The sequence below is a fragment of the Neofelis nebulosa genome, chromosome 16 (genome assembly GCF_028018385.1).
Source record: "Neofelis nebulosa isolate mNeoNeb1 chromosome 16, mNeoNeb1.pri, whole genome shotgun sequence".
Classification (NCBI taxonomy): Eukaryota; Metazoa; Chordata; class Mammalia; order Carnivora; family Felidae; genus Neofelis; species Neofelis nebulosa.
In genome coordinates, this window is record NC_080797.1 from 14,698,169 (window position 1) to 14,713,825 (window position 15,657).

General features: G+C 56.6%; 1 protein-coding gene and 1 long non-coding RNA gene across 5 annotated transcripts in view; one reads left to right on the plus strand and one right to left on the minus strand.

The window, feature by feature from the left end:
- Positions 1-5,416: 5,416 nt before the first annotated feature.
- LOC131497562 (uncharacterized) lies at positions 5,417-7,718 on the minus strand. Its single transcript, XR_009255012.1, has 2 exons — positions 7,571-7,718; positions 5,417-5,978 (listed from the first exon to the last, which is right to left on the minus strand). It is a non-coding gene; the product is annotated as an uncharacterized LOC131497562 (long non-coding RNA).
- A 170-nt stretch (positions 7,719-7,888) lies between these two features.
- SLC38A10 (solute carrier family 38 member 10) overlaps positions 7,889-15,657 on the plus strand; it is a 47,281-nt gene continuing 39,512 nt past the window's right edge. For 3 of the 4 annotated variants that reach the window (XM_058703937.1, XM_058703941.1, XM_058703938.1), the window contains exons 1-2: positions 7,889-8,298; positions 13,633-13,750. In XM_058703937.1, coding sequence (XP_058559920.1) covers positions 8,200-8,298; positions 13,633-13,750 — 217 coding nt within the window. In that variant the 5' untranslated portion in view covers positions 7,889-8,199. The remainder of the gene's footprint in view (positions 8,299-13,632; positions 13,751-15,657) is intronic. The other variant, XM_058703939.1, reaches the window with a different exon arrangement.

Here is a 15,657-nt window from a genome sequence, read left to right on the forward strand (position 1 = left end):
TTGAGAAGCCTTTCCTGAAATCTGCTCAACCCTTCAGCTAACATGGGTGAGATCTTAGTCGCATGAGCACGTCTGGCCGCAAAGGGAAAAACGGAAGAGTAATCTTGTAGCTGGTTGCCCTCTGTGGGCAATGACAGGAATGCTGCTAGTAAGGAAAGGGGGGCGTGGATGCAGGTCAGAGGGCCACTTCGAGGCACACTTAGCCCAGAGTCAGCTGCCAGTGGGTACTGACGACCGCGGGCCGGGCGGCAGGCCCCGTGGACGGGGCCTCTGGGAAGGGCCAGCACCGTGCGTCACTCAGAGGGGAGGGAGGGAGTCTGATGGCAGGGCTGTGGGCTTGTCTGCAAAGCCACCCAGGCGCCTGGGCGAACCGGGATGGGACACTGAGCGTGAGCTGCCGGGTGGCTCCCAGCGCACGGACCTTCTAATCCGATGGCCTTTCTAGCGGTGAGGAAGCTGAGGCCGCCAGAGAGGGCGTGACTTACCCAGGGTCCTGCCACCGCTGAACCCAGAGCCAGACAGAAGTCCCGACTCCAGGAGCAGCATCATTTCCACTCTTGGGGCACTGGAAGGAATGAGAGGTTTTAAGGGGACTTTCATTTCTGCCGTCCAGCAGCTGAGAGGGAAGGGTCCTGTTTGCCCGGTGCACCTGTGCTGGGGTGGGGGGGATAGTGAGGCAGGTGGGTCCCCGGCCCCTGTGCTGTCCTGACCAGGCCTGTCCCCACCTCTCCCCCCGTGAAGACTGTGGGCCACCATGCAGTGATGGCCTCGGACCCCCAAGCAGTCTAGAGGGGATGCCTCCATATATCAGTCCCAGGGCTGAGCTCCTGTCACCGCAGCCCCTGCCGCCTGCCCAGACCACCCACTGGAGCAGACGCCGTGCACCTGGAAGTGAGCAGCGCAGGCGAGAAAGCTCTGAGAACACGGGAGGCTGCCATTGCGGACGCCCCTGGCGTGAGCACTCTAGTTCTAGAATTTGCTCCCGGAGAAGAGAGCCCTGTGAGCTCCTCTCCCTGGGCAAAAGGGCTCTGGGGCCTCTGATCGCCAGGGTGCTTTTGCATGAGGGGCGCCCAGGCAGGGACCCCGTCCATCCACGGGACCCATGCGCGCTGGGGCCGGCGGATGCTGCAGAGAAGGGCAGAGGGAAGGAGGAGAGGCTGGAGAAGGCTAGGCTCCTGCCAAGGGTCTCCCCAAGGGCAGGACAGAGCCTGGGGCTCCAGGATCAGAGCGGCCACCAGCGGGGCGGTGGGAAGCAGCGGACGTCAGAGCTGAGGGGGAGAAGGCGAGGGGTCCGGGGCCCGTGGTGGGCTCCCCACCCTCTTCACCTGCGGGCATCTGCTGGAATTAGGCAGGTTTCTCCTCTGCACACGCTTCCATCAGGCAAATCCCCGGGGTTCTCCAGGGCGAGTGTGGCCAATCAGGTGGTGTGTGAACCCAGCCCAGCATGAGTTGCAGCTGGCTTGGGCAGCTAGGGCGGCCAGGGGTGGGGACGGCAAAGCGGGGGAGGCGCGGCAGGGGCCAGGCTCCGAGGAGATGGGGTGCCCCTCCCCAGCCCCTCGCCAGCGAGAGGTCTCTGGAGGCAGAGTGATCAGTGTCCAGACCCAGGGCAGACCTTGCTGCTGTGCCCCCACTCCCAGCTCTCCCAGGCCTGCCAAGCACAGGGGTCCAGAGCAGCCCCCGGGAGCCCAGCCTGCTCAGCACAGCCTGAGCCTCGGCCCGTAGCCCCCCTCCCTGTATCTGAGCCACCAGGGGGTGACCACAGTCTAAGGCCTGGGAAAAACCCTTGGGTAGGGGCTTCTGGATCTGGGCCCAAGGACGGGCCCCCAAAGCTGGGCCCGCCTAGCCCACCCAGCCCCCTGCACCCAACCCCATCTTGGCCCCAGGTAGCTCCAAGCTGGGGATCCTGACAGAGGAGGAGGGCATGTGTCCACGCTACGGCCAGCCTGGGTCTCCCCTCCCCTCCCAAGGGGGCCAGTGAAACAGTCGGAGGAAAGTATGTGGGCAAACACCCAGGGCTGGTGGAAGGGACCAGATTCGATTGGCTTCTCCAACCTCATCGAGGCCTGACTGCCCCCAGCCCTGCCCCCACCCAAGAAGCCAAGGCCAAGTGCGTGTGTTGGGGGGTTGCATCCTGAGACTCCCTGCGCAGCTGGCATTTCATGTGGTCGCTACCCCTGTGACGTGACCCTCGGCGTGTCTGGCTGTGGTAGGGGGTTGGTGGGTTCCAGTGGCGACCCATCGAGGGGATGCTAAATGAGATCTATTCCTGTGTTCCGGACCTTTTGTCAGGTTTATGGCTGTGGGGTTGTATAAACAGCGGGAGGCAGGGACGGAGCCACCAGGCCCTGGGCTTCTCCCCCAGACACGTCCCTGGATTTGGGGTAGCCTCGAGGCCCTGCTCTGATGCAGGCAGTCTGACTGGGGGAGCACCAACCAGAAGGGGGGATGGAAACTCGTTTCTGGACAGTGCGGTCACTGGGCTGGAGTGAGCATGTAACCCCTGCCTGCCAGGCCCCATGCAAGCTTCCCTGACGCCCACATAGCCCAGGCTCCTCCCCCCCCCCCCCACCCCGCCCCGCCGGGGTCCTTGACACTCATTTCCGAGGGGCTATCTTGGCCTCCCATCATGCCTCCAGTTTGGAAGCTGGAGACCCAGATGAAAAAGCAGAGAATTGCCTGATAAAGATGCTCTCTGGGAGAGAAGGGGCCAGCCCTCCCTGGACGTGTACAGGTGGGGTCATCGGCTCCATTTTCCACTCACACACAGGACAGATCCTGCTCCCTGGCCCGGGCTCTGCCTGCCACCGGCTCCCCTAGAGCCCTTCTCAGAAGCGGCTGCGGTTCCCATGTGGACTGAGCCCAGGCTGGGCCCCCGCATTTCTTCGGTGATGGTTGAGGCGGGGGGATCTGGAGGGGAATGGGGTGAGACAGACTCACCCCTGGCAAAGCAGCAGCCCCTGCCTAGCAGGGGAGAAGAAGGATCCTCACCTCACCACGGACAGGGTCAGCACCCCCTCTCCCCACCCATGTGCGGTCTCTTCCTTCCCTAGATGGCGCCCACAGCTGTCGTCTCTAGCAAACTTATGGAAACTTGCTGCCCTTAGAGCTGCCACTTCAGCGGTGGGTGCCCCAGAGCAGGCTCAGAGAGGTTCACGAATGTGCCTGAGGTCACACAGCCTTTGTGTTGGAGAAGCCACAGAGGTCTCCCACGGGACATCAGCACCCTGTCTGTTCTGGTGATTGATCTCACGTGTGGGAGGTGAGTGTGGAGGGGGCACAGGGTCAAAAATGGCCACTGGCTTTCACTTCCGTCCTGAAAACTTCAGGTGGGGCAGGATGAGCTGGGTGTCTGTGCCAGCAGGGATTGGATGGTGGGGAGGCCACCCAGCACTGACGTGGATGGGGAGGGGCTCCAGGTGGGGGCAGGGGATTGGAGCCCGAAGGACGTGGGCGGGTGTAAGCCAGGGAGTTGCTAATGCCGAAGGGGGACTTCTAGAATGAACACCATGGCCCTGGACCTCCACGGGCGTTTGGAGGTCCTGCCACGAACTCGTGGCTTTTAACACGCACAGATGGGCTTACGCGGAAGTCCGGCCGTGAGCGTGTGGTGTATGCCCCCCGACCTCCTAGCTCTGTCACTGAGTGGCCCGGGAGCAGGGACATCCCACGGCTGAGCGCACACCCGGGGCCCAGATCTTTGCTTCTATTACCATTCTCCATCAGAAAGAATCGGGGATCCTTGGAGAAATGACTAATTGCAGGAGAAGTACGAGATGAGCCGGGGACATCTTACTGAGCAAGAAAGCAAAAGTCCTCAGATCATGACGAGGACACACCGAGGGACAGTGCAGATCTGGAATAAACTAGAACACGGGGAAGAAAACCAGTGATAGTCACGGATTACGACCCACTGAATAAAATAGGAAACCACGAGTCTGCACGGATATCGATCAGTTGATAAATTGGAAGTTTGATAGGGACCGGGATATTTAGTTTCGAATTACCTGCCCCCAAAGCACTCATTAATTACAAACGAGAGAGAGCTAACTTTACGGTGGAGAAGCCTACCTAATCAGGCCATCAAAGAGAACATCGTCCGTGACTGGACAAAGCAAAGTCTTGCAGCACCCGCTAGGATTCAGTGAAAACAGGTCATCACTTCTAAGATATTCCTGCCAAAGAAACGTAACTTAAATCTCGGAATGAGTGTAGTAGGCACAAAGGCCTCCCCAAAGATGTGCACCCCTTAACCCTTGGAACCTGTGAATGGGCTCATCTGGCCCAGGGGACTTGGTAGAAAGGGACTAGGGTAATAGGCCTTGAGATGGGAAAATTAGCCGGGGTTATCTGATGAGCTCAATCCAATCATGTGACTCCTTACAACTGGAAAACTTTTCCTGGCTGGGTCAGAGAAATGCACATTGAGGGGGAGTTGACCCCTCCCTCCGTTGAAGCTCTGAGAGTGGAGGAAGGGGACCATGAGGTGGCCTCCAGAACCTGGGGACGGCCCTCCGTTTACAGCTGGCAAGAAAACAGGGCTATTGGGCCTACCACTCTAAGGAAGTGAATTCTGTGGGCGTTCAGGAGCAGGAAACTGATCTTCCCCTAGGGCTTCCGGAAAGGGGGTGGCCTGCCCAGGCCCTGACTTCGGTTGCTGAGACCCATACTGGACTTCTGACCTACAGAACCGTAAGATAAGGGATTTGTGTTGGGTGAACTGATAGGTTTACAGTGATTTGCTACAACAGCAATGGAGAACTAATACAATGAGAAGACATCAGACAGGCCCAGTATGAGGGACATAGGGTTAGTTATCAAGCACACAGAAAGAACTTCTCAAAATTCATAAGCCAATTAGAAGAATGGGTCAAAAGGACCAGGCATTCCACAGAAGAAATACGAATGGACGATAAAAAATACGAGTAGGTGGTTGACCTACAAGTAAGGAGAACAAATTAAAACCACAGGAAGATTTCATTTTAGTCACCAGACTGACCACATTGAGGATACCAAGTGATGGTGACAATTCAGAGCAGGCGGGCGCAATGTACGGCCCTCAGGCCAAATGGGGCCGGCCAATATTTTTGTAAATAAAGTTTTATTGGAACACAGACACACTCCTCTGTTTACGTATTGGCTAGCGCTGCTTTTGAGCTACGACAGCAGAACTGAATGGTTGGGATAGAGTCCACATGGCCTGCAAAGCAGAACACATCATCTGCTACCTGACTCTTTGCAGGAAAGTTTTCCAGCCTCCGATGTAAACTCGCAAGAACTCTTGTAAGTACTTTGAAGTACAGTATAAGCAGTTCGGCCATATCTAGGAACATCGAAGGCTCGCATACTCTTCAATCTACAATTCCCCTCGTAGGCACCTGCTCTAGAGAAACTCTAACAGAGGAAAGAGACAATACCGTCACTGTATCACTGTTTATAATGGCAAATAACTGGAAACAAGTGAGGTGCCCTCAGCAGGAGCATAAACACATGTATTCTGGGCTATCAGAACAGTAGACTTCCACAGAGCAGCAAGAAGGGATGATTCAGAGCAGCAGTAGGATGGTGAATCCTGCCAACGGTTGAGTCAAAAGGGAAGCTACAGAAGAATACACACATGTGAGTCCACGAGTAGAAACATCAAAAAGGCCCAAATGCTCTACCTCGTACGCTGCTGAATTAGGCTACAACTTGGGCTTCATGCCACGGGGTCCAAAGGAGCAATGGCTTAAACGGGAGGTTTGTCTCCACTCCGTGGAGCGGTGTGGAGGAGGCAGTCAGGGGCTGGGATGATGGCTCTGTCATCTCATGCTGTCCAGGGATCCAGGCTCCTTGCAGCTGGCTGTTCCACTCCTGCCACGGTCCGCACGGCCCGAGCCGGCTTCCGCCCATGACCTCTATGTTACAAGCAGTAGGATGAGGCGTCACCAGACACGAGGGAGGCTGGGAAGTGCGTTCTTTATCCTAGGCAGCCGTATGTACTGGCGAAATTTGGGAGACAGAAAAAATGAATATTAAGAGACAAATAGCAAACTTCCCAGTAATTGTTTAGGGATATATCCATATGTGGTGGTAAACCTTTAAAGGAAAGTAATGAGGGGGTGCCTGGGTGGCTCAGTAGGGTAAGCATCTAACTCTTGATCTCAGCCCAGATCTTTTCTTTTTTTTTTTTTTAATGTTTGTTTTTGACAGAGAGAGAGAGAGACAGAGCACAAGCAGGGGAGGGGCAGAGAGAGAGAGAGAGAGAGAGAGAGAGAGAGACACAAAATCTGAAGCAGGCTGCAGGCTCTGAGCTGTCAGCACAGAGCCCGATGTGGGGCTCAAACTCACGGACTGAGAGATCATGACCTGAGCCGAAGTCAGCCGCTTAACCGACTGAGCCACCCAGGCGCCCCTCAGCTCAGATCTTGATCTCAAGGTGGTGAGTTCAAGTCCGGTGTCGGGCTCTGCGCCTGGCATGAAGCCCATTGAAAAAAAGGAAAAGTAATGAAATGATAAAATCTGGATAGTGATGATCCCGAAAAGCTGTGTCCACATCTGGGAAGTGGACAGAAAGGGGCCAAAGGGAGTCTCTAAGTTAGTATTCTGTCTTAAAGCCGAACGGTGGGGTCATGAGTATTTATCACTCTCTGTGAAAACACACATTTGAGTTTCATATCCTATCTTGCATGCTAACATCTCACAAAAATTACGTAAGTAATAAAAAGGTTATAGAATGTATGTATGATTTCTGTAAAGGAAAATAAATGGCATTTCCTGTTTTGACTTTGAATTTAAGTACTCTTTACCCGGTATTCCCTCTTCTTCCTCTCGTGTCTGGGGTGGGGCGGGGCGGGAGCCTTATCTAGTGGCTGCCCTGCGTGCAGCTGAAGAATCAGCTTCTGCTCTAGGACAGAAGGTCCTTGGTGTGTCCACAAACGCGGTCGCCTTATATCCTCTCCCAGCAGCTGGTAACTCTTCCTGTGCACAGCTCCACCTTGCTTGGATTTACTTGCTTCCTCCTGAGAAGGTCCTTCCCAGCCCTCCTGTCTCTATGCATCCAGTCAGCAGACACATAGCGAGCATCGCCAGGTGCCAGGAATTCACAGATGTCCTCTCTCCATTCTCTCCCTTAGTCTTCCATTCCTGTTTGTCCCTCAAGGCCAGGCCTAGAAGCTACCTCCTTCTTGAAGCCCGCCTAGATTTCAGGAGTCCTATTGGTCTCTACCTCTCCTGTCCTCTCACAGTATTTCCTCTGCTCCTTTTACAATGTTAGCTTCTCTCTTTGCACTGATCCGCGTGTAGTGCTAAAGGGCGCCGGCCCAGGAAGCAGATCCCCACGCCCTCTCCTACCAGCTGTGCGCCCACCAAACCTCTCTGTGCCTCCGCGTGTCACTCGTAAAACGGAGGTGCTAGCTCCTCCACACTGGTTCGGTGTTCAGCTCCAACACTTAAGCCCCGGTCCCCGCGGCCAGGGTACCCAGCACACGCTTCGAAATCGGTCCCAAAGTGTAATCGCTGAAACTGAACCCCCCAAGCCCCGCTCTTCCCCGAAAGGCGCCGCGCTGCCCTTTCTCTCTTGACCGCCACTGACCTTGTCCTCCAGTCCCTGCAAGGCGAGGCTCAAGAAACCGGATCCGCGGGAAAAGCGGCCTGAAGCTCCGGACGGATGCGGACCCTCACCCCGAACACGGCAGGCCCCGCCTGCAACCCGCCGACCGCTGGCCCCAAGCCCCGCCCCGGAAGCCCGCACCCGCTTCTCATTGGCTCACGATCCGCCGAGGCCCGCCCCACCAGGCCACGTCGATTCTTCCTCCACGCCAGCCCCGCAAGACACCGCCTGCCCTTCCAGGCCCGCCTTTCATTGGTGCTCGCCCCTCAGAGCCCGCCTCCTGCCGTCACTTCCGGGCAGAGGAGGCTGCGGAAGGCGGAAGTGTTCTCGCAGAGGCGGCCGTGAAGTCGGGCTGAGGTGTCCCTGGCTGGTGCCTGGCTACTCTTCCGCGTGTGGGCGCGGGGACCCGGAGGCGGCCCCGAGAGCTAGTGGGGGAGGGGGGCGATGCCATGAGGCAGCCGGAAAGCCTGGCGAGGTCTGGAGGTTGACTGTCCCTGCCGCCTTCCCGTGAGGCCGCCGCCTCCAGGCAGCCGCCCGTTCCCCTCAGGGTCTCGCATCCTGCGGTCGTCCAGCGCCTGGGACCGGGGCCCCCGGGCCCTAGACACCGCGCTATGACGGCGGCCGCCGCCTCCAACTGGGGGCTGATCACCAACATAGTGAACAGCATAGTAGGGGTCAGTGTGCTCACCATGCCTTTCTGCTTCAAACAGGTGAGTCCAGCGGGACAGGGGTCGCCCCTTCGCCGCCGCGGGCTCACCCGGCCCAGGGTCCGCTGTTGGCGGGGCGCGGGGAGCCAGGGCCGGGTGGATGTGCGGGAGAAGCCCCAGAGGATTCCCTCCGTAAAAGGCGCGCGGTGGCGGAGTTTCGGCCTTGGCCGGAGAGTTCCCGGTTAACAACTTGAGACCCCAGTGCAGAGCGTGGCAAAGTGGAGTGATGTTTCCCAGGTGGGGAGTGGCCACAGTCGGTGTTATCCCTCTTTAGGATTATAACTTTTTTTTTTTTGCGGATTTTATTTGTAATCTCTGCACCCAAGAGATTGGGCGCTGGGGCTCGAACTCAGGACCCTGAGATCAACTGAGCCAGGCAGGCGCCCCCTCTTTATTATTATTTTTAAAAACTCTGACCCGACTGCATTTGTAATGGGGGCGTGTGTGTGTTGGGGGGGGGGGCACAAGTCAAGTCCTTCGTCCTGGAACTAGATTGGGGTGTTGGTTCCAAGGTCGTTACAGAATTTGCTAGATTGTGGGTGTCACCATATGTAAATCTTACCTCGGTTGAAAAAATCGGAAATCTATTTAAAAATAGGTGTCGGGCATTAACAACCGGATGGAAAAAAGTCACCATTTTTGAGATGTGGATTCATTTGGCTTCTGTTTAAATAACGCACAAAAAATAGGTGTTTGGTACTTTAGAAGAGGAACGTTGGTGAAATTGTCAATTGGGCAACTTCTTCCCTAAAAATGAACTTCTTAGCTTCAGTGCCCGGTGGATGGGTGGATGGAGTTGCGGCTCTCCCTGCCCACTGGAGAGAGCTGCTTCCTGGGGGGGGGGGGGGGGGGGGGAGGAGGGAAAGGGCAGGTGGCCCGCAAGGCCACACATACCAGTCTTGCGTGATGAAACCAAATAGGTAGAAAAATGAAAATAAAATGACGTTTTGGAACTGAAAGTGGGCATCAGTAGTTTGATTTTGGAGTAACAGACACTTTGCATTTTTCATATTGAGCATCTTTTGGATAAAAATAGCACATTTATGTTTTTAATCTGGAGATTTTTTTTTTTTTTTTAATTTTAAAAGAGTGTTTATTTATTTTTGAGAGACAGAGACACAACACAAGCAGGGGAGGGGCAGAGAGAGAGGGAGACACAGAATCTGAAGCAGGCTCCAGGCTCCCAGCCGTCAGCACAGAGCCCGACGTGGGGCTCGAACCCACGAACCGTGAGATCACAACCTGAGCCGAAGTCAGATGCTTAACCGACTGAGCCCTCCAGGTGCCCCTAAAAATTTAAGTAGGCTCCACCCCCAACATGGGGCTTGAACTCATGACCCTGAGATTAAGGGTCACATGCTCGGGGCGCCTGGGTGGCACAGTCGGTTAAGCGTCCGACTTCAGCCAGGTCACGATCTCGCGGTCCGTGAGTTCGAGCCCCGCGTCAGGCTCTGGGCTGATGGCTCAGAGCCTGGAGCCTGTTTCCGATTCTGTGTCTCCCTCTCTCTCTGGCCCTCCCCTGTTCATGCTATGTCTCTCTTTGTCCCAAAAATAAAAATAAAAATAAAAAAAAAAAAAAAAAAAAAAAGAGTCACATGCTCTACTGACTGGAGCCAGCCAGGCACCCCTGAATCTGCATTTAATTTTTTTTTAATGTTTATTTATTTATCTTGAGAGAGAGAGAGAGAACGAGTGAGGGAGGGGCAGAGGGAGAGGGAGGGAGAGGATCCCAAGCAGGCTTTGCACTGTCCCTGTGGAGCCTGATGCGGGGCTCGAACCCACGGGCCACGAGATCATGACCTGAGCCACCCAGGTGTCCCTTTATTTATTTTTATTTTTATTAAAAAAAATTTTTTTTTAACCTTTATTTGTATTTTTGAGACAGAGAGAGACAGAGCATGAATGGGGGAGGGTCAGAGAGAGAGGGAGACACAGAATCTGAAACAGGCTCCAGGCTCCGAGCCGTCGGCACAGAGCCCGACGCGGGGCTCGAACTCATGGACCGCGAGATCGCGACCTGAGCTGAAGTCGGCTGCTTAACCGACTGAGCCACCCAGGCGCCCCAATCTATTTATTTTTAAAGTCAACTCTAGCCCCAACCCGGGGCTCGTACTCACGACTCCAAGATCAAGAGTGCACATTCTACCGACTGAGCCAGCCAGCCAGGTGCCCCTGGAGATTCTTGGTCCCCCGCCCAGGGCCTACCAGCCTGCATTCCTTTAGAGCTCCCATGTGGGTTACTGATCTGTTGACAGACACGTGGGCGGGAGGAGAGGGGCCCTGCCTGCCGAGGTGACAGGCCACGTTGCACCTGCTGCTCCAGAGCCCACGGCGCCCATCTGTGTGTAAGCGCTGCAGATCCCAGCGTGCACTGTGACTTGCCTGGCGTGGCCCGGCCTCCCGGGACACGTGTGGTTGCGTGCCTGCAAGTCCCGGCTGCCATCCTTGAAATCGGTCGGTGAGGTGCCACCGTGGCAGGGCTCTGGCGAGGCACGCGTTTGGACCCGGGTGACTCAGCCGTCCCCGAGTCTGCTGTGGGGTGGGCACGAGGCCCTGCCAGAGCATTTATACGTGGGCCAGACTCACTGGCCCAGGGGGAGCTCACAGCTGAGTGGCGGAGGCCCACGTGCACGCACAGAACCGCAAGTGGTTCCCCCACCCTGAGGGCCTGGCGGGGTTGGGACAGCCACTCTCGTCTGGCCGTGGCATCCCCTCCGTGGGCGGCCCTCGGCTGGAGCGCAGCAGGAGGCCAGCGGGCACTTTGGGGATGCGTGTGCTTAGTGTCCGACAGCCATGCCATTTAAAAAAAGTTGGTCCAGGGGCGCCTGGGTGGCGCAGTCGGTTAAGCGTCCGACTTCAGCCAGGTCACGATCTCGCGGTCCGTGAGTTCGAGCCCCGCGTCAGGCTCTGGGCCGATGGCTCGGAGCCTGGAGCCTGTTTCCGATTCTGTGTCTCCCTCTCTCTCTGCCCCTCCCCCGTTCATGCTCTGTCTCTCTCTGTCCCAAAAATAAAAATAAAAAACGTTGAAAAAAAAAATTAAAAAAAAAAAAAAAAAAAAAAGTTGGTCTGGGGGGCGCCTGGGTGGCGCAGTCGGTTAAGCGTCCGACTTCAGCCAGGTCACGATCTCGCGGTCCGTGAGTTCGAGCCCCGCGTCAGGCTCTGGGCTGACGGCTCGGAGCCTGGAGCCTGTTTCCGATTCTGTGTCTCCCTCTCTCTCTGCCCCTCCCCCGTTCATGCTCTGTCTCTCTCTGTCCCAAAAATAAATAAAAAACGTTGAAAAAAAAAAAAAAAGAAACATAAAAAAAAAAAAAAAAGTTGGTCTGGGGCTTTTTTTGTTGGTCTGGTTGTAGTAAGTCGGGTCCTTTAAGCAAAAATGGACATTTTGCCGAAGCAAGACATACATACAAAGAAACACCCTCTTAGGTGTCCTCGTGCCGGGTTGTGAGAAAGTGAGCACACACGGGTAACTAGCTCCCGCGTCAAGGAACACAGCCTTGCCAGCACTGTCCCCTCCACGGGCAGCCCACCCTCTCACCTCTAGGGCCGTCCGTGGGTGGTGCCTCTGTGTTGATGTTATGGACACAGAATCATCCTGCTATGTGCATTTTAAATTAAAAACAAATTTTTTTTAAATTAAATTTTTTGAGAGAGACAGAGCACCAGCAGGGCAGGGGCCGAGAGAGGGAGACGCAGGATCCGGAGCAGGCTCCAGGCTCCGAGCTGTCGGCACAGAGCCCGACGCGGGGCTCGAACTCACGAGCTGTGAGCTCATGACCTGAGCTGAAGTCGGCGCTCAACTGGCTGAGCCCCCCAGGCGCCCCTGCTATGCGCGTTTTAATGTCTACCTACCTACCTGTGCATTTTAATGTCTGTTACACAGATAAGCTACAATTCATTCCCTTCCCTGCATCTGGAGCTCTGCGAGCACCTGTGCGCGGGCTTTGCCGGCACGTGTGCATTTCTCTGGGGTGTTTATCTTCGAGTAGAATCGCTGGATTGTAGGGTATGTTGTATGTTCGTCTCTGGTCGACACCAGTAGGACACTTGTTTCTTCAGCTTTTATTTTTTTGTTTTATTTTTTTTTTCCTGCAAATATGGGTAATGTGCTTAGATTACACAGAGAAAAAACGGGAGTGAGAAGGAAACGACATCTAAGTGAGTCACCCAGAAATTCTTACAAAAGTCCGAGGCTGGGTGTAGCCCCCCAGGAACCAAGTCACCGTTGACGTTAGGAACTAATAGAAAATTTTACAAAAGTCTGCTCGTTGCAGCATTCAGGCACTTGTACGAAAGAAAGGAGGGCTCTCTCTACAGGGCTCCTGACTTGTAACAGGGACCCCTGGTACCTCACCTGACACGGGGGACCCGGAAGTCAGAGAGGAAAGACGACTGGATAAAACAAAGATACAGTCACGGAGGTTCTCTACTGGTCTGCTCTGTAGGGGCACCAACCTTCGGGTTGTTTCCCCTGCTCTCAACTCAACCTCAAAACCCAGTCCCAAGACCCTGTGTTTATTTCAGTTGCTTAAATTTTTTTTTTTTATTACCACGAGTGGGGGAGAGGGGCAGAGAGGGGGCGGAGAGAGAGAGAGAGAGAGAATCTTGAGCAAGCCCCACACCTAGTGTGGAACCGGACTTGAGGCTCAATCTCATGACCCTGGGATCATGACCTGAGCCAAAATCGAGAGTTGGGTGCCCACTGACTGAGCCACCCAGACGTTTTGACCTTGTGTTTGTTTCTAAAAATGCTCTAGCCCTTTAGACGCTCCCCAAGGTTTCCTAGTCCCTGCCCTGAAGCTGTTTCTTCAGCTTTCGATTACGGATAAATCTTCCGTACATGCAGGTTTTGGAGTGAACGTGTATGTGTGCATTTCTCCCGGGAAAATAGCGGGGGGTGCGATCGCTGGGTCAGATGGTGACTCTGGAACTCGTAAGAAAGGTGTCAATGTCATTTTTAATCTCTTCCTTCCGGAATGTGGTCACCACTCATAGCTGCTGATGTAAGTGGCTAGAAGGTGGCGAACTGCGGGGTGCACGCGGAGAACTGGGGGGGCCGCTCGTTGGCGGCACCTGGCTGTTCATTAAGACTAGGAGAGGCCACCGAGGAAATGGTGTCCGTGGCACTCTTTCAGGGCCACAACGCGTGTGGCCGCCACACGTGGGGAATCGGTCCCTGTCAGCGCTAGGAATTGTCACCCTTGGGCAGAGAAGCGAGGCAGAGCCGGGGTCTTGGATCAGCAGGAGCGGAGGGAGGCGGGGAGGGCTCTCGGGAGCCACGCGCGTGAGGCCACAGTACCGGCTGGTTTTATTTTGTCTCTTTTTCTCCCAACCCTCCAGTGTGGCATTGTCCTGGGGGCCCTGCTCTTGGTTTTCTGCTCTTGGATGACACATCAGTCCTGCATGTTCCTGGTGAAGTCCGCCAGCCTGAGCAAGCGGAGAACATACGCCGGCCTGGGTGAGAGCGCTGGCCCCTGGCGCGGTGGCCCCAGCCCGAAGCCCCTTCTTAGGCAGGCAGCACGCGCTCTGGCGCCGGGCCCTTTCTCCCTCGTTCGTTTGCTTTTCGTCCACTTTATGCTTCCGGACTTCCTTGAATGGCATTTCTTTTCCTTATCGTAAAGCGTAACTCGGTTTTCAAAAACCGTTAACGGAAACACATGCGTTACCATCGAGGGGACCCTTGTTCCGCCGTCCCCGACTGGTGCAAATACCCGTGGGGAGTCTCCCTTCCGAACTCCGGCGGGACCCGTGGTCCTCAGGCCCGGGGTCTGCTGTGCTTCTGTGCCGTGGATGCCACGGGGGAGACGGTCATGGGCTTGGGCCGGTGGCGGGCCCGTCACCTGTCTCCCTAGCGGTGCTGTTTCCCCGATGCTCACGGTTGTAAGTTTGTGTCCTTTAGTTCTGTCTTCCTTGGATTGAGGGCGAGGGCGAGGGCGAGGGCGAGGGCGAGGAGGCTGTGCTTTCTGCTTCCTTTTGGTTTGGACTGTTTCCTAGGCCACTTGGCTCCGCGGGCGGGCCCCTTACTTTCCCAGCGTCCTCGGGCTGGTGTGGATTCCGCACCACGGATGTCTGGCGTGGGGGATCTCAGAGCTGGGCAGAGTCCCTGGGCTCCGGACCAGAGCCCCTTCCCGGCCTCCCCCCCTCCCGCCAGCGTGTGGCCGGGGCGCCGGGGCCGAGAGGGGGCGGCGAGAGGAAGCGGCGTGCGGATTCCAGGGGCCAAACGAAATAAAAGCATCTGCGGGGTCCGCGCGTGGGCTCTTGGCGGCTCCACCTCGGGTTTCCTTCCAGTTCGTCGGCTTTGCGTCGGCGCCAAGCTGCCAGCATCCGCTCTGACCTCCGAGCTGAAGGGGCGCCTCCTTCTCTCCTCCCCGAAGAGAGCCGTGCTCTCAGGCCGTCGTCGTCGTCGGAGCCACCTGAGGAAGTGATAGTGACAGGTGAACGGACCGCGCCGGGATGAATCGTGCTCCGGGGCACCCCTTCCCCCGCCTGTAGGGCCCTGGCCTCGGGGTCCCCTCTCTCCTCTCTGAGGGTCTGCATACGGCGGGGTTTCCCGAGAAGATGGCCCACGAGGTGCTTGGCTGTGCCCCGAAAGAGGACGTGTGACCCTAGGCCCGGGAAGGCCGCGGGTTTGACAGCGGTCCGTCTGATTATTCTTAGAAAGTCCCCGAGAAGGCAGACCGATGTGGTGGCACATGAGAGGCCGAAAGGGAATCGGACAGTGGGCGCCCGTCTACGCGGCTGCCTGGGCCCCCCCTCTACGCACTTGGGGCGACTGCTGCTCTGCTGCTAGAAGCAGAAGAGGCCCCAAACCACCACTGGTCTTTGGTTGTGGGTGGTGTCTTTCGTTCAGCAAAGTGGCTCAGTTGGGTGAGCTCCCGCCTGCGGTGTCGGCCGCCTGGTGTCCAGCCTCGGGCCTGGCCCCGTCTCCCAGAAACAGAGACCCCGCCACTCAGAGAGGAGTCCTCGACAGGAGAAGAGTGTCTCTCGGACCCACACCTGGGCGGAGACCTACTGAAGGGTCTTCCTCTCCATCCTCTGCCCCCGGGAAGAGACCGTGAGAGCTTGCGCCACGGCTGGAGAGGGTGGCCCTCGAGGAGGCGCCCCGCATCCCGGTGCCACGGGTCAGGACGGACCGTCTCTGTCAGCAGACCTCCTGGCCCCGGCGTGCACCGTCCGCTGGGTCCGTGGGCGTCAGGCAGCCGTGGGGGACAGGGATGTGGACAGATGGCCTTCGGCCAGACCTGGAGACCGTGCAGGGCTGGGGCCGGGGCGAAGCTCAAACAAATAGGCCGTTTGAGGCACTAACGCTCCACGGCTGTTGGGGGGGGGGGGGGGGCGTGTACGGGCCTTTTTCACGGGTATGTC